At 49.3% G+C, this 23653-nt stretch overlaps 1 protein-coding gene across 3 annotated transcripts in view; it reads right to left on the bottom strand.

The window, feature by feature from the left end:
- ACAP3 (ArfGAP with coiled-coil, ankyrin repeat and PH domains 3) overlaps positions 1-23653 on the bottom strand; it is a 163063-nt gene that overhangs the window by 79694 nt on the left and 59716 nt on the right. For all 3 annotated transcript variants that reach the window (XM_026659946.1, XM_026659947.1, XM_026659948.1), the window contains exons 2-4: positions 13524-13581; positions 6634-6753; positions 5429-5482 (exon numbers count right to left, since the gene is read on the bottom strand). In XM_026659946.1, coding sequence (XP_026515731.1) covers positions 5429-5482; positions 6634-6753; positions 13524-13581 — 232 coding nt within the window. The remainder of the gene's footprint in view (positions 1-5428; positions 5483-6633; positions 6754-13523; positions 13582-23653) is intronic.

Genomic DNA, 23653 nt, shown 5'->3' with positions numbered 1-23653 from the left:
GCGGCCAGAGCGCCGGGGGGAGGGCGGCGAGCCCGGCTGTGGCCCGGGCTCCCCGGCGGCCGGAGCGCCGCGCCGCCCCCCTCCAGGTGCCGCCCCAAGCACCAGCTTGGGTGCTTGGTGCCTGGAGCCGGCCCTGGCCAATACAAGACTGCCCTCGGCACTGTATTTTCTAGTGCTCTGCTAAGCAGTCTGTTGACTGTGGTAGAGTATTTGGAATTCCTCCAGAGTGGGATTTTTCCATGGCACAATCTTGTTTTCTCACACTGTGTCTCTCTTGAATTTCCGCTAGTAGCCCAGGGCCCATTTCTGTTTTCAAATGCACTAGTGCAATCCCACTGAAGTCAGCATGCTTGCACTGACATAACTGATGTTTAGCTCCTAGCATTTTTCATTTCAGTACTAAACCTATTGTCCTTGCCCTCACCCCTCTACTTCCCCCTCCCCCGCCTTTCACCCTTACTAGGGCAAAAAGTACCTAATTAAAATGTTGCTGTGGCCTTTATCTGAGTTCCTTACAATCACTAATGTAATTATCTGCACAACACTCACTCTGAGGTAGGAAAGTATTATTAATTCCATTTTATGGATATGGAAACTGAGGCACAAAGAGATTAGGTGACCTGCTTGAAGTCCAGAAGGAAGGTGGTGGTGGATGGGGGGTACTACCAGGGCTGCCGAGTCCTTGCTTACTGCTTTAACCACAAGATCATCCTTTCTTTGGAGTGGATTTTGCTTCAGATAAACTATTCTCTTTTCCTGCTTGTGTCTCGTGTAAAAGTTGGGGATGCTTTAGCATATTAGTTTTTTCCATTCAACAATGCATCTCGTACATGGATTTTGCAGGGAATGGTCCTAGCAGGACTAGAAGCAGGGATGTTTCCCAGGCCAATGCTCCAGCAATAAAGTTAAAGAACAAGTGACTTTAACGTCCTCCAACTGAATTTTAGGGCATTCTTCCTTCTTTCTAATTTGTTCCAGTCGTATATACTGTACTGGACACATGCCTGGACTAAGCACTGGTCACTGCTTCGTAGCTGACATCTTTGCGCCTGGATGAGCCAAGATGTTCACACACACATATACAAGAGAGGAGACAGCAGAAGAACCACTAAAAATAACTTGGCTAATGGCACAGGCATCATAGCTGGCTCAAGGATGTTACAGTCACTCCAAAGACATTTCCTGGGGATGAGCGATTGCACCCAAAACCACTTAGGAGCGAGTCTTCCGGCATATGTCTTGCTTTGGGCATACAGCTAGCAAAATTTGAGATGCCATCTCTTTAAAATTGGGTACTTATGAACAGTGGGGAACTCCCCTGACAGGACAGCATGGAACAGGATGAGGGCAGGAGGGGTTATACCATTGGCAGCGCCACTATGGTTTTGGCTCTGGGAACGTTGTCACTGCTTATTGGTGTTCCCAGAAGAGTCACTTTTGGAAAAGGTGGGGTGTGATGGGACATACCCCCATCCCACTCAGGAAAAGGCTAGCAAGCTCTTCAGGGCTCAGCTGGTACTAAATAAGCACAGCTGCAGAACCCGGTCTGCTTGGGAGAAGTAAATTTAAAAGGAAGAGTTTGTCACAGGACGGGGCGGCAACCAGGAGGAGGGCTGCTGTGTCCCAGAGTTTGCTGACTCTTGCAACACAGCCGCTGGGCGGAAGACAGCTTGCAAAGCTCTGCTGGCCACAAGGATCCACCAGGCTGGTATGAGCCCATTACAGCAGGGAGGGGTTGGAGATAAGTCCTCACCCAGCGTCTAGCCATACTCCACCTTCATAAACAAACCAGATCACTGCAGACTCTTTTGAAACACTCAGAGACCAAGTGCCCCCATAACCAGAAGGACTTTGGAGGGGAAACAGTCTCTGAAAATGCCCAGACAGCCTCAAAAGACCCCAGCCTAACCCCCGGGGGAAAAATGAAAGCTACAAATCGAGTTTGGTAATTTTCATACTGAGTGGCCTGCTTAATGTAGTTTTCTTTTTGAGTAGTCACCCCATGCCTCTCTCATCCCCTGTGCTCCAACCCTGCCCTCATGCATGTGGATGAGGTTGACCGACGTGGCTCCCAGAGTTAAACTGCAGTTCTAATAAACCCCTGACTGTCTCACCTACCCGTTAATAAAGGGCCCCATCTAAGGAGAGGTCTCCTTGAGTAACAACTGAATCAGAGGCTTCAGGCTCCCTGACGTCACTGTCCTGAAATAAATTCATGGGAATTACGTGTGGGCATCAGGGGAAGGAGGGAATCCTGCTCTTCTATGTGCTTTGGGGTCACCATTAGCTGTAACGTGAGTGAGTAAATTCCGGCTTTAGAGTGTTGCCAAAATAGCTAATCTACTGGTAAAGGAGAGAAGGTGACTGGGCTTATTGACCCTCCGCTCGCCCTGGCTCGAGTCTAAATCATAGCCCAGACCGAGGCCTCAGCCTTTGGGTGCCCAGCCTGGGATACCTGGGACACCTTCAAGAGGCCTGAATTTTCAGAGGGGAGCTGCACAGCGGTTTGGGAGAATCAGCCTCTTGGCTGTGCCTCAAGTTGGAGAGCCAGGATCTCACCAGCCCCGTTGGAGAATCCCGGCCATCACTTCTAGCTGCTGTTGCTTTTATTCAGGTTGGGGCTCCAGGGACCCACCACAAGGATTCTACCATCAATGTATGTGTGTGGGGGGGGGAGGGTAACACTCAGTGAAATCAGTGGGGACCCGAGGGAAAAACTAGGCCCAAGGGTTAGTGTGAGGGGCAAAAGGAGAGTGAGAGACCCACGGCCTGGCTCATGCCTACCAAATAGGAGCTTAGCCCATGCCGTCAGTCTGCTGGGATAAATACTGCACTTGCAGCCAGCTCTGGACTTCCCCTCTCTCGCCACATCCTCCATGGTAGCAACGGTGGTTTAATTGGCACATTCGGCACTTCTACTTCAGCAAACTGCATGTCGTTAAACATTAATAGCATGTCGCAACCTCTGGCAGACAGAGCCAAGGCTGGGGATATAGGGCTCTGTCTTTTCTTCTCATGCCTTCATTCGTTCTCTCCCTCACCACCACCACCACCCCCCGTATCTCTCTGCCCTGCTCTACACGTCAGAGTTTTGCAGGCATATCTACATGGATCAGGGGCGTGAAGAGGTGTGATTTCCAACGGACAGAGCTGTACCACCAGAAGCCCCGAGTGTGGACACAGTTCTACTAGCAACGCTTTGCTTTTACCGGTATTGCTTCTTTCACACCGGGGTGGGGATGGAATGAACTATACCAGCAAAAGCTTTGCGGGTAAAGCTGTGTCTACACTAGGAGCGCTTTGCCGGTACAGTATACTGGATTAGCTATACCAGCAAAGCACTCCTAGTGTAGACTGGGCTTACAGCCCTATCTCTCTCACACGCACACCCTTCTCTGACACACACTCAGGTTTGGTACAGTCCTCCTGCTGTTGGGTTTCTATATCACTGGTCGACTTTGCTCTCAGACGCTAACGCGCCCAGAAAGCCTGGGTGTATTTTTACCTCTTCCCCTGTGTCATTTCCCATTAGGAAACGTGATCTCCCTACCCGCTTCCCAGATAACGAAATGGACTCGCTGCAGCTTTGCCTCCAATCGCATACAATCAGCTTGTGTCCCAAAAGCACGCGTCATCCCTCATGCACAGTGACAGGGACAATGGGGGATAAAACTGGGTCACTCCAGCACCGACACCCTGAAGCCTCCTTTGGTCTGAAGCGCTCTCGTCTCCTACTGAGTCACATACTGCATGGCTGGCTCAGGGCCACAGAGTGAGAACCACCTTTCTCCTCTGCAAGGCTCATAAATCTTGTGCCTGGGCGTTCACAGGACAGATTCTCCCACCCCAGGTGCTCTGGTTTCGAGACGCATTGAAGTCCAGAATCAGCCTTTATCTGGCCACTTTCTTCCTTTAATCTATTGTGGCATTAATATACTCCAGTTTATCCTTAACCCCGAAGCTGCTCACAACCCGGAAGACTGTGTTCACAGTGGATTGCTCATTCCAACGAGTCCTTTGGTTCCAATCCACCTGTGGCTCACACCCCCTGGAATATTGCTTTGGGTTCTGGCTTCACACGGACGTATCAAGCCAATGCAAAACTCCAAAGCAGGAGCAGCAAGGTGACTTTCAAGCCACTCCTGCTGGTAGGGCAGAGATCAATGCTGAGTGGCTTCCAAGAGGATCCTGGCCTCCCTCTGCCCCCCAGTCTGGATTACATGCAGGCTATGCAAGTGAGGCATTCACGGTGAACATGCTGAGTATTGGAGTTCTTCAGGGCCCCATCTAGTCCTGCCCTGGCCTCACACACAGCTCCCACCATAATCACCAAAGAAGAATGAATCATCCACAGTGTGGGTTTGCTTTTTCCATTTGGGGGATGAGCATTCTAACTCCTCTCCCTCTGACACTGGTTGCACGTCCCTGACACTTTGCCTGCCGTGAGTCCACAGTGCAAGTAAAGATGAGAGATGCCCTGTCCTCTCCTCTCCCCTCCCCTCCCCAACCTGCGGCTGACTGCAAAGTCTATGGCTTTCTTTCCAGTTGGCCCAGACACCAGAAGGTCGCAGCTGCCTTGAACTGTCCTCTGATTGTGTATCTCTCTCTGCCTAACTTTTAGATGCAGAGAAGATTCCTTTGGTGCCTGGGATGGGCAACATGCAGCACATTCTTCAGAGAGTGCATCCTCCTTTGGGGCCTTACCCTTCCAACAGAAGAGAGTGGGGATAGCAACCCTGCACACGTGGTACCCTTAAGGGTGCTGAAAGTCTCATCTTCACCTTGCTGGGCAGAGCATTGCCCCACATTCCCATCCAGTGTCCTGCACGTTTGGTTAAAGACAGCGGGGCAAATCCCACCTTCAGCTACACTCATGCAGCCCCATTAACCAATGCCACTCATGCACCCTATGGATCAGTGCACCCACTGCACCACCATGGATCTATGCACTCATGCCACCGCACTGACCAATGCATCCAGTGCACTACCACAGACCAATGGACATGTGTAACCTGGTGCAACCTCCCTGATCAATGCACATGTGCAAACTGGTGCAATGCACCCATGCAGACCAGTACAAACCCATTGATTAATGCACCCATGCAACCCCACTGATCACTGCACAAAGTACACAACTACTAGATGTTGCACCAGAGCAACTGAGGCAGAACTTGACTCATTAAAGAGGGAAGAACCTTGTACAACATCCCCCCAATCCCACACCCCTTCACTTTTGTAATTGCTGCCTAGTGTCCAGGGAAAGGGATTCTTAAGAGGATTCCTTCATAGACGCAGCCTTTGGCCAGTCCCATATGACTGCTGCCTGATCCAAAACCAACAGATCATTAAGGAGCATCTAGAGTGGGAGGCGAGACTATTGGGCTGGCCGCCAGCACACAAACAAAACAAGAGGGAGGTGGCACCTTACCATGTGATAGTTAATCATTTCCTGCAGGCTGTCTCCAAATTTGTCGAGGCACTCCTGTGAAAGGAGAAGAGGACAGGCAATGAATGGGGGCAGCTGACCTTCCTCCAGCACTGGCAGGCGGGGGAAGGATACTCTTTAAGCCACTGAGGAGCTCGCTCTGTCAGCTGGCAACTGTGCATTGAAATAAATGGCTGGCACTGAAGCCAGAGGCCGCCCGTCCTTTCCGGTTTAGTACTGAAACCAGCACCGCCGGGCTGTTTCTCTTGCACGATGGTTGTCCACGTTTCCCAAATCACCAATGCTCACTGACCTAGATTCCAAGGATCCTGTTTGCATTCTGGCTTCTTAAAACCATAGTGCCTCTTGCAAACAAGGATCCTATTCTTCAACCTTTGCAACGTTGCATTATCTGGGGATTCTTTCAGACACCGAGGTGAAATCTGTCTCTATGTGAGACTTCAATGATGAATAGGCCTCGGGCTGATCCTCTCTACGGGGACAAATTTCACCCAAAGGGATCAATATTCTGCACGTCTATAGCACAGCTTCCATGTAAAGATCCACCAATGCACTGGACAGACTCTCAGGGATCCCGGGGAGATTCCTGTTAAAATTCTGACCCCAGCTGGAATGAGAGTTGGCAGGATTTCCTTGCCTTTGATGGCGTTCACTGGATATCACTGCCCCTCACTGCCACAGCTGATAATAGCAGCACGTGGCTGCAAAGATCTCAGTGTGCGTTGCAGATATTATGCCTCACAACCATCTGCTCTCCACCCTTCCTTTAGTGAGACAGGTAAACTGAACCCATGTCACAGGAGGGTAAACTGAGTCACGCAGAGATCATGTGTCTTTCTTGACTGCTGAGGCAGTGGCAAAACTGGGCAAGGAACCCAAAGTCCTGATTCCTGGTCCCCTCACTTGCCTCTCTATAGAGATGTACATATATAAGTAAAAGATACTAGCATAAAGGACCTCCGATAGGAAGTCAAAAGAAGCACCATGTAGAAACCCAATGCAACACTGCATATTGCAAAGCACACACCTAGCATCACGGGCGTCTGCCTACTCCTGGGAAACATTTTTATTTGCTCAGTTTAGAGAGAATCCCCAGCAGTCCTCCTCCCATATATAGTGCCCCAGTCTCCTGTTGGGAAATTTAACCCTTTCTGATACTCGCTCCCCTTCCCCCCAAGGCAACTCACCGAAATCATTTCGTCCTTCTTGCATTGCTGCGACAGGTCTCGGACCCCGCTGACGAAGTGCTTGTTGGTGGTGATGTAGGCTTTCCCAGCCTCAATCATCCCACTGCATAGCTTCACCAGCTGCAGAGAGAGGAAGAGACGTGAGTGGGGAATGTCCTATAGGGCTGGCCAAAGAGTTTTGAAAAGAAACCTGACTTGCAAATAAAATTCACCGAGTTAGGTTCAGTCTGTTCCGCAGTGCTAATGCCGTGGTTTGAACTCATAACCTTCAGAGTTAAAACCCTGCATTGCTACTTGTTGGCCTAGCTTAGTAACTTCATTACTGCATTACTCTCGTTCAGTGGTCCCCAACCTTTTTCGTCTGGCGGGCGCCAGACGACGAGCCACGGAGGACCTTGGCGGTGGACGAGCATCCGCCGAAATTTGTCATCCATTTCGGCGGCTGCCCGTCCGCCGGCCAGTGTGTGGGTGCACTTAGACGCCCCGGTGGGCGCCATGGCGCCCGCGGGCACCACATTGGGGACCCCTGCTCTAGTTTACTGATCGGCCACTAGCGGGCGACAGACACTCTCTCTCCCAGTATGGGTTGCCGACAGACAGCCACCAGTTGTGAAATGCCATGATCCCAGAGGATTATTAGTCTGAACATGTGACTCCAAACCGAAAGAATCCACACAGGACAGAATCAGGAAGTGAGGTCAACCCGCCCCCTGCTGCCATTTAAGAAAACAGTTAGAGGCCAAAGCCTGAGCTGGGGTAAATAGGTATCACACCATTGTCTTCAGTGGATGTGCAACAGCTGAGGATCTGGCCCTGACGTTTCTAGCTCTCGTGATGGCAAAGAAAAGCTTGGGAACGTGGCCTGGGTGTAAAGCAATGCTGTCTGCCGTCAGGAGTAGCAGCGAATAGAGCCACCTGGGGCCCCACGGGGAGGGGATCAAGGCACCATGTTGGGGCCACACTGCTGCTGCCCAGGAGGGGAAGGAGAATCCTGTGGCTGCTAACACCACTGTCAGGAAGGGAGGGAGCATCCCCGCCCAGTCTCCTCTCTGCTCGGGTGGTGGCCATGGGGCAGCCCCCAGGTGAGGGCGTGGCCAAATCGCTGGATGGCCGCATGCCAGCTATCACAGGGGCTCAGGCCACAGCTCTCACCTATGCCTGGTTTGCCTCCCAGATCAGCTGATTGCAAGCTACAGCAAGACCTGCCGGGAAGGAGGGAGCCGGAGTTGCTGCCAGTTAGAGTCCTGGGCGAGGATGGTGATGTGCTGGGGCCTGAGCTAAGGTGGGGAGCGTTCCCTGCTGCAGACAGGTGCTTGGCTCAAGAGGCCAGAGGAAGGCCTCGTGGGAAGCAGGCTTTGGAGGACATGGCCCTGGGCAGCAGGAAAGCTGCTCCAAGTATTAGCATGCGAAGGCTGCAGCTTACCTAACGGAAGGCCCCAGTATGATGCTACCTAGAGAGGTGATATGGAAACCCTGCAGCTGAGGGGAAGCATTGAATGGGAAGTTGTAGCCCAGTGAGGTCTTGACCCCTGGTTGAAGGGGGGAGGAAGCCCTCTGCAACCCAGGGGGGTGGATTTAATGACTGCACAGACCCTAGCAGAGGGTTGTGCCCAAGGAGGATGAAAGGAGTTTGCACTTTCGTTGCTCTGGAAGGAGAGGATTTTTGGTCTGGCCAGATCAGACTATCAGCCTGGGGAAGACTGTCCTTGGTAGGCACAACTGCGTGCCTAATTGTGGAGCGGTGAAACGCACCTTCACACGGGCCTGGGGTGGGGCTGGCAGTGGGGAAGGAGGGGGTGAGTAGCTGAAGTGAATGGTTTGCAGCCCACTTGTGTGCTCCAAATGATTTGTTAAAACTATTCAGTGGAGATTTCTGAACTCAACTGCAGGTTTGAGAGTTGTTTTGTGGGCGATTCGCTCCGTATGTTCTCTCTGGATTTTCCTGGCCAGGCGGGGGGTTGGGTGTGGGGAAAAGGAAAGCAAGGGCAGAGGCTGTGACATTTAGCAGCCTGACAAACATTTATCTGATATAATGGATCCGAGGGCTTTGTATTTTTTTAAGCTGTGTCATATGCGTAGGGCCAACGACCAGATCCCTGTAAAATCAGAGGGACTCTAGCTAACTGTTAAACACTGTCTCAGTCGGTCCTGCAGCCCAGAGAAATAGTACCTCTGAGGACTAGAGATCTGAAGGGAATGATGGTATTCCTCACTGAGCGGCTTGTGGTGCTAGACAGCACAGTTGTTTTCACTCAGTGGATGTGGAAGGTCCTAGCTCTAGTGAGGGATGTGTTAGCAACAGTACTACACACAGGGCGTCTGATTCTCCTCTTACTGACATTACAGACTGTTACCACACCACTGAAGTTAGTCCAGACTGCCACCAGTCTGACAGCGGAGTAAGACCAACTCCTTTGTTTTAAAGATGGGTGCACAGCGACTCTTGTAACGCTCTAGAGCTTGGCGAGGCCGCTTCCCACCGCAGCCCTCTCAGGGTCCACTAATGGACTGTGATCACTAATTTAGTCACAACTGCATGGAAAGTGTCCAGAAACAAGAGACTTCCAGATACACACATGTAAGCTCCCGAGCAGCCCTAGAAACAGCCCGTCCACTGACTGCAGTGAGTCAGAACTCACAATCCCTTGGTTATCTAATTTCTCCTTTTAGAAAGGGTGGGGGAGAGCAAGGACTCAAAAATCTCTCTTCTTGATCACTATAAAACCCCTGCCCGAGGGAACCACCACACCACCCACAGTTAAGGCAGGTTTAAAAAATACTGTCTTATCCACACACTCCAAAAGAAACAAACAAAAAAATGTTTTTGTTCAAAACTTGTCACTGAATGTTTCATTTATTTTTTTGACCAAATGAAAAATGTTGGTTTTTGACAACCAAACATTTTTGGAAACTGAGTTTTTTCTAGCAATTTTTCACTGGGGGGAGAAACCAAAATCATCCATTTTAATGACTGTGAAGCCATTTTTGATAAATGTGACCAGCCCATGGGGTGAGTCGATGGCCTCCAGCTGTGTTAGCAAAGTATTATCTGAACACGATTCTCACACGCCGCCTTTCTCTCTTGTTCACGTAATCTGGCAGAACAGAACCGGGTGCTAGAGGAACATTTGTGCTATTCCATCCCACCCCAAAGAAAGAAAACAAACCGATGTAGCTCCTGTAGCATCTGGAGCCCAGACGGACACCAGGGGCTTTGGACAGATCCTTTGGAAAGGAAATCCAGCTTATTCTGCAACGTGGCGGTTTTTAAAATACCTCCTTGCACACACGGCCAAGGCTGTGTTCCTAGTAGCTGAGGGCCATTCAGCACGAGAGCACTCTGAAATCATGTTCCCTAGCTTCAGAAAGACTCCTGAAATATTAGAAGGCTTGGGCACCATTGGTAGGAAAGCAGTCTGCAACAGCTGGAGGCAAACTTGAGGTCAGAGTGAAGGCAGCAGCCGTATTTGCACAGTTTAGAAACAGCTGTTTCTACCTCTAACTGTAGAAAGCAATTAAAGACTGAGAAACCCACCAAACCACAGGAAGGGCAGAGAGTTGAGTCTTATGAGACAGATCCTGACACCCTTACTTGCACTGAATAGCACTTTATTCCACTAGTATTCCCAAGGAGGAAGGATTACCTAGTGGATAGAGCACTGGACAAGGGTTGAGAAGAACTGTGGTTAGCTCCTAGTTCAGATATAGATTTCTGGTATTACCTTGGGCAAAGGTGCTTAATTTGCCTGTGCCACTGTTCTATACAGATAAGTTGACAATAAATCCACTAAGGACAGTGAAACACTCAAACACTATGGTGATAAGGGCCATACAAACATTCCTATTTAATCTGAGCAAAACTAACAGAATTTTGCCCAGAATGAACGCTCAAAGCATAACTGCTTTGAATTTCAACGACGGCCTTCAGCTTCAAATTCCTGGCTCCAAACTCACCTTTACTTGTTTCAGTTCCAGGCTGCGTGGCCCTATTTCTGATTCTGACACAGCCACAATTTCACATGATCAGCCATGCCAGGAGATTTTGGTGCAAGCCGGTGGAAACAATGTGAAAACGAAACTGATCTCATGAGATCTGTCATTCAAAATGGAAGAAGCTTCAAGATCAGCCCATTGCTACCAACTGGAGAGGGCTCAAATTACATGAGTCCGTAGCTTTAAGACAGTCCCTGCCCAAAGGTGCTCTACCTAATTAGCTCTCTTGTTAAGTCTATTGGAAATGTATTTATGGGGCATTCCTCTATGCAATGAAATTGTGAGTCCTGAATAATTGTTTATAGAATTCTAGAGCTAACAACTAGGGGGGAGGGATAGCTCAGTGGTTTGAGCATTGGCCTGCTAAACCTAGGGTTGTGAGTTCAATCCTTGAGGGAGGCCATTTGGGGCAAAAATCTGTCTGGGGATTGGTCCTGTTGGACTAGAACCTCCTGAGGTCCCTTCCAACCCTGATATCCTATGAAGGATTCCAGATTGACAGGCCTAGAAACCAATGGCCTTTAGCCACAATAATGGCACTAACAGAATCATCAGAACAAGCTTCCCTGATACTGTACAGTCAAAGTGCCCCAGTCCTACATCCAAGGGACCAGCTCTAAGGGCCAACAGAGAGTTCAGGGTTCTTTTCGACTTCCAATAAGGAGGCTAGTTATCTTCTGCAGGCACCTGCCCACTAGGAACTCAGCTAACATCACCTATTTGTTTCCCCCAGGCCACCCATTTCTTGGGGCCTGTGGCTTCGACAAAGACAATCTCTTAGTCTGATGCAGACGTTCGCTCCCCTTCTCGCAACACACAATTTCCCTGCTAAACTCCAGCAGCGTCGCTGGTTCCTCCACCTGTCTGCTCAGTTCAGAAACAACTGGGCAGATGTTTCCGACATTTGGAGGGGCACAACATGACTTTCTGTCAGTACGTCTCTTGACTTGGATCCAAGACTGTTTCAACTCTTTTCCCACCCACCCCCACTCTAAAACTCCTGGCTATTACAAACTATTCTTGTTGATGGAGGCTTTTGCCTCCGTAGCTGCTGATCAAATCATGCAGTAGCACAACCAGATGGATATTTGGAAACTTGAAAGGGGCACGATCGATGTCAAAAAACAGGAAATTTGACCTGCCTTGTTGCTTTTTCTACATCTTTTTGCAACATCCTTGGAATGTTTTGGATTTTGAATGTATGTTTTTTGTTTGTTTAGCACTTGATTCAATGCTATGTTGTCTAAAATTAGAGTCCCAGCACCCAGAAAAACATACAGAAAAAACCAGTCAATGGGCACTGCCCAGCCCTCAGGAGAAACCCTACACTAAACAGATCAGCGCTGTTAAGCCTGGCACTCGTTCACAACCTTCCAATAGCGGACAAGCATGTGCACACAATAGGAGAGATGAAAATCGGTAAGGTAGCAAGTTTGAGGTTCACACTTCCAATGGGGAAAGATAGTCTTATGATTAAGGGTACGTCTACACTACCCACCGGATCGGTGGGCAGCGATCGATCCAGCGGGGATCGATTGATCATGTCTAGTCTAGATGCGATCAATCGCTCCCCGAGACCTCTCCCGTCGACTCCTGTACTCCAGCGCCACGAGAGGCGCAAGCAGAGTCGACAGGGGAGCGGCAGCAGTTGACTCACCACGGTGAAGACACCATGGTAAGTTAGGGTGACCAGATGTCCCGATTTTATAGGGACAGTCCCGATTTCTGAGTCTTTTTCTTATATAGGCTCCTATTACCCCCCACCCTGTCCCAATTTTTCACATTTGGTGTCTGGTCACCCTACAGTAAGTCGATCTAAGTATGTCGACTTCAGCGACGTTATTCACGTCGCTGAAGTTGCGTAACTTAGATCGATTCCCGCCCCCCCCCCAGTGTAGACCAGGGCTAAGATATCATCCTGGGACTCAGGAAGTCTGGCTTCAATTCAGTTCTAATTCTATCCGGTAGAGGCCAGTGGTGTACACACACTCAATTTTCATTATAATATAATTATAGTTTGCATGTCTATAGCACCTTTCATCCAAGAACTTCAAAGCACTTTAAAAACATTAATTAAGCTTCAGAAAGTCGCTGTGTGGTAGGTGTTATCTTTATTTTGCTGCTCGAGGAAAGGTGGTGCAGCGAAGCTATCGTTGCACAGGGATACTCTGGCAGAGACTGGAGCAGAACCCAGGAGTCCTGACCCTCATCTAACCAATGGGCTAGACATCCTCCCCAAAGGAGAACTATTTAAGGTGCTTGTTACGGTAGGAAATGGTTTTTAAGACCTTATCACAATAGAAACAGATTCGACACGATATTGTTAAAACCGTTCCCAGTTGAATTCCACATACACCCTCCCCTCTGTGAACCCCAGCTCTGAGATACTGAGCGCTATTGTCACCAACCCAGGCTGCATACCTACAGACATCACAATCACAGAGTGACCACTGCCCCTTTATTTCTATTACTGTACTGTGGTGCCTAGAGGTCTTAACTAAGGCTACAGCCACGTTGTGTTAGTTGCTGTGCAGACACCTAGTGAGAAACGCCCCTGCCCCACAGAGCTTTACCGCCCAAGTTGACAAGCCAAAGACAGAGTGGAAGGGGAAACAGAGGCACAAAGAAGTGGAACTCTCCTGACCGCTCTTCAGAAACAAGCCCCAGCTAACTGTGCTAAAAGGAGCAACCAACTCACTCGTTTATGGCTGAGCAGCCGTGTCTGGGGCCAGGCAGTACAGGAAGACATGATCAGACACACTAAACCAGCATATCAACCAATGATTTCCTGAGCAGGGGCCCTGTGCCCAGAACAGGCTGGCGGGGCCACGTTCCTACACCAAAGACTCACCCTAGCCATCTCCCCCAAAGCCACTCCCTAAGCTTCCCCATCTTACCTTGTCAAGCTTTGCTTCTATCTCCACCACATCCGTTTCCACTTCATCTATGGTCGCCCTGTAATCAGAAGAGCAAAAAGGGGAAATCAGCTGGTTGCCTGAACACGGATGATGGGCAGAGAAACCGAACAGTCCTTGAAAGGCAACGGCCAGAAGAACTCCAAAAGGCAGAAGAGAGAGGTGGAAGTTCACACCGCCCAGTCTGGGGTTTCCTGCGCAGAGGCTGTCGTATAAGCGGAGGATCCACGTTTTGGGAGAATTCCATTCCGAGGATCCTACATTATCTGGGATGGGTTTTGCTCCTGGGCTGATGAAAAATATTGGAGGGAGCGGGGGGAGGAAATTGCTGACAACCCCCCATACGTGTCACTGGCAAGTCGCTGGGCTGTCTTGTGCCAGGGCAATGTACAGCAAAGCCACCACCCGCGGGGTCTTATTCTGATCTCGTTTACACCCATGTAAATCGGGAGCAACTGTTAAGTTACACCAGCATGAATGACATGGCTGGGGTAAACAGGCGCACCGCCCACTAGCAACTAGCATTCACTGTTCCGGCGTAGAGGCCTTGGGAAACTAGACCTGAGGCGGTAATGATTTCTCAAGAACACCCACACGTTGGCTTGCGTCTTCTAAACCCCAGCAAGCCTTTAGCCCAATGTGGGCATATCTTGGTCCTGTTACCATCTCAATCTACTCACTCTCACACACCTCTGAGTGTTACCCTTAGTGCCTTGGCTGTGTCTGGAGGAGAGATCCATTGGGTCTGTTTTCTTTCCAGTTCTTGGGTGCTGGTGACAGTAAGAGGCCAGTAGGATTCTAGCTTCCCCCAACTGTGGGACACATTCCAATGACATCAGCCCAGCCCATTGGCAAAAGACATTTCCAGCTCAAGACCTTTGGGATAAATCCACTTTTCTCTTAGGCAAAACTCCAACTGCAAGAGCAGTAAGGCAGAAACCTTCCCATGGAGAGCAACTTGCTGGGATTGCCTGTCCACAACTGGGCAGCCATTCCCTTCAACAAGCACCTGGAAATGTGGTAAACCTCACTGCAATTTTGTGTCCCAACGCATGCAATCCAGAGTCCATTGCATGAACCCTCTCACGCTTGTGGGTTTGCTGTGTACAGAATGAAGTATTAATGCTCGGCTTTTTAAAAATTTCAGCCATGGGCATGTGCCAAGTATAAGGTCTGTGGAGGAAGGATGTGCCGGTGAAGCACCGATTCATGTGGCTTTAAAACAGCAAAGGACGTTACGCACACAATCCAAAAGGAACCAGGAGAAAACCCCCAGGGCCTCAGTAGATCAGGCAACAAAATCTATTCTCTAAAGGCTCTTGTTGTTTTAAACGGATGAACAGCCGCCCAGGGACACATTTCTAACAACAGGAAGGACAAATAAAAAAAGATTGATAAGGCAAAGTCATAAAATTTGGATCCAGATCCAAACTTCCACCGAGTTTGGGAAGGGAGTTTCGCTCTGATCATAGAGTCACAGAAACATCGGGCTAGAAGGGACCTTGAGAGGTCATGTGATGTTGTGATTCAGCCCATCTCTCTCTCTCTCTCTCAGAGGAAATACAACTAGCAGAGCAAACTCAGCACTTCTCCACATTCACCATTCTTCCAGGGGAAATAAACGAACAGTACCTTCTACAGGTGAACGCAGTCCCCATCTGACACTGCTACAAGTCGGCCAACATCCCGCCGGGTAATCCAAATGGAACAGAGATCGGAGACTCCCTCCCCACAAAGGAAATAAATCAAATAGAAGGCCAGGCGCTGATCTCAAGCATGTCAGTTCTGTCAGGCTTCAGGAGAGAGCACCCTCCCGAACAGCTACCAGAAATCTCCCTTGGAGTGCTGTGAGGAGCCAGATGATTCAGACAACTTACAGTGTAAACCTAATATTCAGTGACAACACCGGCCATGTGACGTAGCATGTGACTGTGTGAACTCTCCTCCTGGCACATTATGCCTGTCCCTATCACAGTCCTGTCACATTACATAATTGGGCCCAATTCTGACAGGTGCTGAGCACCCTCAAATTCTGCTAAAATCCCTGGAAGGTGTGCGTATGCATGGGTACTGATATCCCTATTTTAGAGATCGGGGGCCGAGACACTGAGGGGACATCTACACTGCAAAGAAAAACCCGCAGCAGCGAGTCTCAGAGCCTGGGTCAATTGACTTGGGCTCACCATGTGGGGCTAAAAACCCTGAGCAGGTTTTGACCCACGTGGGAACGGCTACACTGCTGGTTTTAGCCACGCAGCCTGAGTTGGCTGACACAGGCTTGAAGACTCAGCGCTATGTTTTTTCCTTTGCAGTGCAGATATAGCCTTAGCGACTTGCCCAAGGTCACCCAGGAAGTCTGTGGCGGAGCAAGGAACTGAACGCAGTTTCCCAAGTTCCTGGGGAGCACCCTTACCCCTGGACCATCCTTCCTCTCTATTAACCGTAAGAGGAGACTACATGAACCAGTCGAGGTCTGTTGTGCTGTGTCCCTTCCCCCACCCCAGTTAGTTTCTATCCTTTATGACAGCCAACAAAACAGCGTTTATTTATCTCCAAGTCTGAGCTAAGATTTTCAAGGGCCAGGGGAGGGGCAGGATCCCATTTCCCGTTGATTTTTTTAAATAGGGAATTCCCATTGATTTTTACTGGGGGACTGGGTGTATAAATCCCTTAGGCCGCTTGAAAATCCCAACCCTATTTCTTAGCTATCCTGTAAGGTCATTGCAATCCCCAAACCCATCCTCCAAGAGCAAGCAATTTAAAAAATGAATGTTACATAGAAAGTTGCTTTGAAGGAGGGTTCACACCCATTGTATGCCAACACAGTAAGATCTTTGTGGCAAGAACTGTCTTTTTTTTAATGATGGGTACAGGGCCCTGATCCACAATTGGGGCCTCTGGGTGCTACTGACATATATAATTACAATGATGTTATTGCTCAGTGCTGGGAGGGGCAGGGGAGGTCCCATCTGCCATTCCTGGTCTTTCAGGTTATGTGGCTGCTTTGTTGAGTTTCATAGGGGTCATGGGAAGTGGTGGGGCTGTTTCCCTGGGGAGGGAGGGGAAAAACTAGTTTATTTAATGTAATCTCCTCGTAATCAATGTACCAGTGCTTTTAGAAGGGTTTGTGAAAGGTTTTTAATTGCCTTAGGGTATTCAGCGCATGGGGAGTTCACACAGTCATGGGACATACCACATGACCTGTTGTGACTGAATATTAAGTGCATGTTGTCAGACGTCTGAATCACCTGGTTCCTCACGTGCTGAGGGAGGCTTCACCTGGGCTCACTCTGGAGCTCGCTGATTGTAGGGATTTTTCTGTGCAAGACCTCTTGTCTCACCCCCTATTTCCTTTCTTTCTTTCCCCCATTTTTTGCCTTCTTGAGGGGGAGCTAAGGAGACCCACCTGATTTGGGTGCCACATGAGTCAGCAGAATTGCTCTGCAGCTCCCAGCCGCGTCCCAGAATCCAAGATCCCGTCATTGCCTCACAAGGGGCTGAACCGACACCCTGGATCTGAACAGCCTGAGAGTTTGGGGCATTGACGCCCTGGCTCTGAATGCTGAGGCTGTGCTCTGCCCCAGCTTCCACTTCACAAATCTACAAGCAGGAAAATAACATTGCCTCATCTCATCTCTCCAGCAATCTGGGTCCCCCTAGGCATTCTGGGAATGCCTGCCTTTCTTTTCAAGGGGTTTAGGTGCTGACGGAAGGCCCTGCGGTGACAGACTCAGATAAGAGGCTTCTATTCATCACTAGAAGAGGAGCAGCAAAGGCAGCATCAGTGAATGCTTCCCACATCTCCCCCCCTCCCGCCAGTCTGCCTCAGACCTGTTCTGGAAAGACCCCAGCAAGGACTGGGAGTTCATTCTCCAGGCACAATGAGCGGTCAGCTTGCCAGCTGAGGTGCTAGCCGTGGTAGGGCATTTGTACACGGGGTTATTATTTCGATAATGGTAGCACTTAGAGAGCCCCAGATGAGATTGGGGGCCCCGTGTGATAAGCATTGTACTGACACTTGATAAGAGGCAGTCCCTGCCTTGAAGAGTTTACAGTCTAGGCAAGGGAAAAGAGTGGGAGGGGAAAGAGGGGCACAGAGAGTGGAAGTGACTTGACCGAGGTCACACTGTAGGCCAGTGGCAATAGAATCCAGCTTTCCTGACTAAGTGCCCTACTCACTGAGCAATACTACCTCCCTATGAAGTTGCTCAGAATGGGGCTGAGACCGTCAGCTTGGTCACATAGGCCACTAAAGGGCTAGCATATAGTAATGACTTTTTCAGTCTCCTCTGACCGGGGTTGGATTTGAACTAGCATCTCAGAGGGTCCTGCTATGCTCTGTGTTAAGCTTGCTAAATACCCAGTGAGAATTCCCCTTCTGGTCTGGGGGGTGTCCAAATCTCACTGTTTCTTCCTTCGCAACATTTCTAAGATGCAACCTTCACTCTCTGTTCTCACCTCTCATCTCCTCCCTTCTTGCTTATGGGAACACTCTCCTCTCCAGGCCTCCTTCACACCCACATTGCTCCCGCGCCAGTCGATACAAAATACAGCCGCCAAAATCATTTGCCTCGTCCATCCTTCTGTTCACATCACCCCTTTCTTTGAAGCCCTCCAGTCACTCCCCCGTTGCTATTGCATCCAACTTCTCGGGCCTTGGATCGGTCGGACCCTCCCTGCTTTGACCCCTTCTCTCCCCAGCCCTTGAACCATTCCAATGCAGAGGGCAAGCTGGAAAACGTTGGATTACGTGACTTGAGAATTTAGGGTGGAGCCAGGAAATGAACCCAGGAGTCCTGGGGCCCAATTTTCAATTGGTTTAAATCAGCGTAGCACAACTGTCTTTAAAAAAAACTCAGAGTGGAATCAATGAAGCAGCTTACACACCTAACATCTACTTAGGCTCTGAACGTCCACTGAAATCAACAGAACTAAGGAATCCTCTGGTTGTGTAAATTAATGCAGCTCTACCAGCTTCAGCAGAGCTATGTCCCCTCTACGCCAGCTGATAATACAGTCCTTGATTTCTAACCACCTCTTTTAAATGATAGACAACTATCCCTCCCTTAAAATAGATCCAGTTCCTCACTCCACGGAGCTCAGCTGATTTATACTAGCCAAAGAGCTGGCCTTTATTTCCTGAGGTTTGACAACTATGGGGCAGATTGTTTATCTTTTACATAGTTGTTTTTTAACCAGATTTTTTAATCCATTACATACAGCCCTTCCCCATCTGCCATAAATGTGGTTTTCATAAAGAAATCTTTCACATAGCTGTGAAGCCTCAAAGAATATGCGTATTTGTTTTAAGAATTAAGGAGTCTAGTTACTTAACGTCTCATAACCGGCTTGTTAAATCTAAATTAGCTGCATATTTGGGAACTGTGATGTAATAAAATATATAAAAATAAAAAATATGTACAGATATACCTATCTCATAGAACTGGAAGGGACCCTGAAAGGTCATTGAGTCCAGCCCCCTGCCTTCACTAGCAGGACCAAGTACTGATTTTGCTCCAGATCCCTAAGTGGCCCCTTCAAGGGCTGAACTCACAATCTGGGTTTAGCAGGCCAATGCTCAAACCACTGAGCTATCCCTCCCCCCTGATGTTTATAACCATCCTTATTTGAGTTTATTATCCCCCCACCAAACCACATGCTGTTACTTAAGAGCAAGAGAAAGTCTCATATATTATCAGCATCCTCTCTTTTCATGCAAAACTGTTTCTGTCTTGTGGTTTGACTATATCCTTCCCGGCCATTTTGGACATGATGGGGCATATGCTGGCCTAGGATAAACTGGTATAAATCCATGGAAGTCAAGGGCATTGCATCTTCTTGCACCAGAATTGAACTGAGCCCAGTATCTGCTTTGCCTTCCTTGTCTAGTTTCTTTTAGCAGGGTGCTTGGCATTCCTACATGGGCCATGGTGTGCTCAGACTCCCTGCAACAGCAAGAGGTATTGAAGTTCCCCTGATGCGCTGCGCAGAGAGTACTTGGTCACTGATCGCTTAGAGAAAATGAGACTCCCCCGAAACAAATCTAATTCCTGACACAAGCCAAACTTCAAACACAGAGGAAGTGCCCTGAGTTATTCATCACCATTATGTGCTACAGGGATCTAGTTTTCATCCAGCAAAGTTGGATAGAGACAATGTAAGTGCCCCTAGCAGTTGAGATGCAGTTGGCTAGGTCCTGCTGGCTCCCACAATGCAGGAGGAAATATGTACTGACAGACAAAATGAGGGATTCTACCTGCCGGGCACTTCAGATACTACTATACCTCGCCCAGACTCCCTCCAGCTCCTCCACCCCCAGCTTCAGAGTCTCTCCCTGCATCCTTGGTAGCTAGCTAGACCTCTTCCTGCCATCACAGAGAGGAACCCAAAGCTAAGTATCCCAAATTAGAGGGAGTTGGCAGGTTCATAATCATGACTTGGCTCGAGATCTGGATTTCACAGCTGGCCTCCATCCCTATAATGGGCCCACCCAAGATCCTGTATCTGAACTCCCTAAACTTGGGGGGGGGGGGGGGATTTGAAATCTGGATCCAGAATTTAACAGCACAGTCCTATGTCTAATCAAACTTGAGCAGCCTTTGTAGTATTAGGTGAACCTCAAAAGGTGCCCGGCAGATACAACGCCAAAGGTCTGGTTGCTTCCTCAAACGTTATTTCCACGCTCCAGACCACTTCTAGGCACAGGTTCTCTCCCTGCACCTACCACTGACCTGTGATGTGCCTCAGCTCCCCCCTCTGCAAAAAAAAGGTTAATGAATCTTATCATCCTTTGCAAAGGGCTCTGAGATCTATGGCTGTAACGCACTATCTAAGAGCCAAGGAAGTACGAATATCGTCTATATTAATGTAAATAAAAGGGATTCTGGATGTAAGTTCATGTACGGTACAGAGACACACACTGGTCTAGATATGTCCACAGAACAAATCTGTGTCGCATCAGCATTGCACAGAGGTGCCTCTCCAAACATCCAGCCCAGCCCTGCCATGAATGAGCTCCCTCAACTCCCACTGGCTCCAATCGGAAAAGAACGGGCCTTTATGTGCAGGTCCTATTCCCTGAGGAGCTTGTTAAACTCTCCCTGCTGGAGCCATTCTTTGCTCAGAGGGTCTCCTGGGGACTTGACTTAGTTCGGCAGATGGAGCCATCTCCCTGGAAGGCCATTCGCCCCCAAGCGAAGCAAGGGAGTTGGCTGCCGCCGGTTTTCAGGCAAGTGTAATTTTCTTTGATGCCAGCAAAGGGCCCAAGAATAGTAAATCTATTTTATTTTTTTCAGAATAAGATCTCGAAACAGTGCTGTAATATCGGCCTTTGCTTCCCGCAAATACAGCTCTGCTCTGCCTGCGTTGCCCAGGCTGTGTTGGAAGAGGAAAGTGAGCTGTGTCCAATTTGGAAAGTCACTGAAGAAGATTTGAATCCAGCCCACTGTTTTATTTGAACTAAACTTGCCAATTACCATCTTGGTGCCTCTTTGGAATTCTGACCACATCCACAATGACCCTGGGCTTCCTGCCGTGTCACAGCTGGTGTGCTGCTATTGATAGATCTTGGCTAGGGTCCCGCTAGCCAGAGAGGACCAGATACAAACCCTTCCTGCATGCCCCAGACGGCTAGCTCGAAGAATGCTGCTGAGGTGGTCTTCTGAGTTTTAAAGGAAGCGTTGGATGGATGGGTTATTGGCAAGAGTGAATTTAGTGCTGCTGGAGAATGAAGTTCTCTGTTTAGCCACAAAACAGATAATACCTAGCGGACAGTCGTGGTGCCAGTTTCCCCATACTACTTCTTCAGTGTGTCCCAATCCTCATCTCAGCCAGGAGGGTGTTTGCAGACAATTGGCAGCGGCTAGCCACTCTTCTGGATCAGAGACTGGCACCCGTAGGCTTATTATATCTGCTCCTTTCACTATCCACAGACTTTTTCACCAGCACAAATACTTCCCATACGAATGCCTTGGGAAACAAGATAGTAATTAAATAATTAATTATTCCCATAGGCTATGAAAGGGAATGGGTCGGTTATACACCTCTACCCCGATATAACGCTGTCCTTGGGAGCCAAAAAATCTTACCCCGTTATAGGTGAAACCGCGTTATATCGAACTTGCTTTGATCCGCCGGAGCGCGCAGCCCCGCCCGCCCCCGGAGCCCTGCTTTACCGCGTTCTATCCAAATTCGTGTTATATCGGGTCGCGTTATATCGGGGTAGAGGTGTATTAGAATGGAGGATGGATGAGCGCGCCTAAGTACCACATTTCACCTGGCTGTACTTTCTGCCTTCGGATGGGCTGCTCTTTAACCCAGATCAAATACTGTTACATCAGTTTGCCTGGTTGCCGCGGTACCAATGCATCGTCATGGAGATTTCAGTCTCCTGAGCCATGGCAACCACAGCACCGCGAGGACATCAAGCAGACTTAGAGGTAAGCGCTGGGCTGTCCTTTTCCAAAGCTTGTTCTCCCAACAGCTAACTTGAGCAGGCCCCTGGAAGCAGCTCTAAGATCAGGATGGGAATCAAGACTCCCTTCCCCCCACAATGAGTGGGCAGGAAACAAAGTCCTGGTGACTCACAATCCCAGCCCAGATTCTTCACTCCCCACAGGGTGCCACGGGGGTCTGACCATAATTGATCCGTCACCCAGGTCTTTGAAACGGCTTCCAAAAAAGAGGCTTATTTCCTCCTTTAACGATGGGGTGCCAGGCTCTTTCTGGCAGTGCATATGGAAGCCCAGTAGCAATGCCAGCCTGCCAGTCTGTGCCAACGGCAGAAGCCTGTGCAAGAAACAGAAATAATGACAGGGCTGCTCTCCGGCAGATTTTTCTGCTATTTTTATTCTCTGGACTTGGAAGTCACATGCCTTCATGCATCATCCCCTTATTGCCCATCCGGATTCAATTTTTCCACGCGGTTTCTTCTCATCTGTGAGAGATGGATCGAAGAGCCAGCTGAAAGAAGGGGTTTATCTCTGCAGCGAAGAAACAGCAGCAGCTGTTAAACGGCAGACATCAACTTGAAGGATTTTAACCAGATACTAGAAACTAGGAACTTCCAAGCTGCCCTTCAGCCTTCTCCCCTTGGAATAGCTTTACCATCCTCACAGTGGCGGTGTCACTGCTTGCTGTGCCACAGCTTGAGGGGAAACAATACGTTTCGACTGAACGTTTGTTTGGCCCCCTCCTCGTGAGTCATAAAGGCCGTGGGGCAAATTCTCTGCTGATTTCATCCTCTCTGTTGATATCAATAGAGTGACAAGAGCAGAGAATCCGGCACATTATAGACCGTAAGTGAGATTCTGATCTCAGTTATACAAATGTACTGTGAGCACTGGGATCACGCCACTGAGATCAACGGCGTCAGTGCAGCGCTGCTGAGATCAGAATCTGGCCCTGAGCGGTTAGGAAGCGAGACAGAAAGGCAGCACATGCCATTCCTATGATCTGTGGGGCACCTATGTGCTTGCCATGCAGAGGGAGCGTGCCATACTTCCGAGCACAGCCAGGTGTCCTCAGACATCAGTGGCAGCTGTCGTGTGTCAAAAAGAATCCTGCACATTCACGTCCTCGGAGGAACCTAACTAGAGAGACAAGTGACCGGGACAGGAGGAGGTGAATTGTTTCACTGAGACCCAAAAAGCAAGGTCCTAATTATCCGGCGGCTAAGAGCTGTTCAGTCATCTCCTGGCGAGGTGCCCTGCTTGCCATGCTCCTCCTAAAGCTCTTCCAGGCCTCAGGCTATTTCCGTCATGAGAGAAGAGAAAATAGCCCGTCCAGCGGCAGCTTGCGCAGTGCGAAATACAGGCCTCCCGAATAGAGAGAAGAGATGCAGTTTCATTCAGCGAAACTAGAACTGTCCCCAACTCCAAGGGTGTTCGGAATCTGGATTTTGCTTCAGGCTGAGGCCTAGGGGAAGCAAGGGAGAAGCATCCCCCGCCTCTGAGAAAGTTGTGGTCCCCACAAGCATTTTAAAATCCCAGGCAGAAGAGGAATAACATTAAACCGAGTAGATCTGGGGGATGGAGTGAATGCACTGGCCTTTTCCTCTCTGGGGACTTGGTTTTACTGCAGTTAGGTGGTTTTAGCAAGGTGCTGAGTAGACA

This window comes from Terrapene carolina, unplaced genomic scaffold, assembly GCF_002925995.2.
Source record: "Terrapene carolina triunguis isolate 2854851 unplaced genomic scaffold, T_m_triunguis-2.0 Scaffold714, whole genome shotgun sequence".
Lineage (NCBI taxonomy): Eukaryota > Metazoa > Chordata > Testudines > Emydidae > Terrapene > Terrapene triunguis.
Note: the sequence above shows the minus strand (reverse complement) of the source record. Positions and strands in the feature narration are given on the sequence as shown.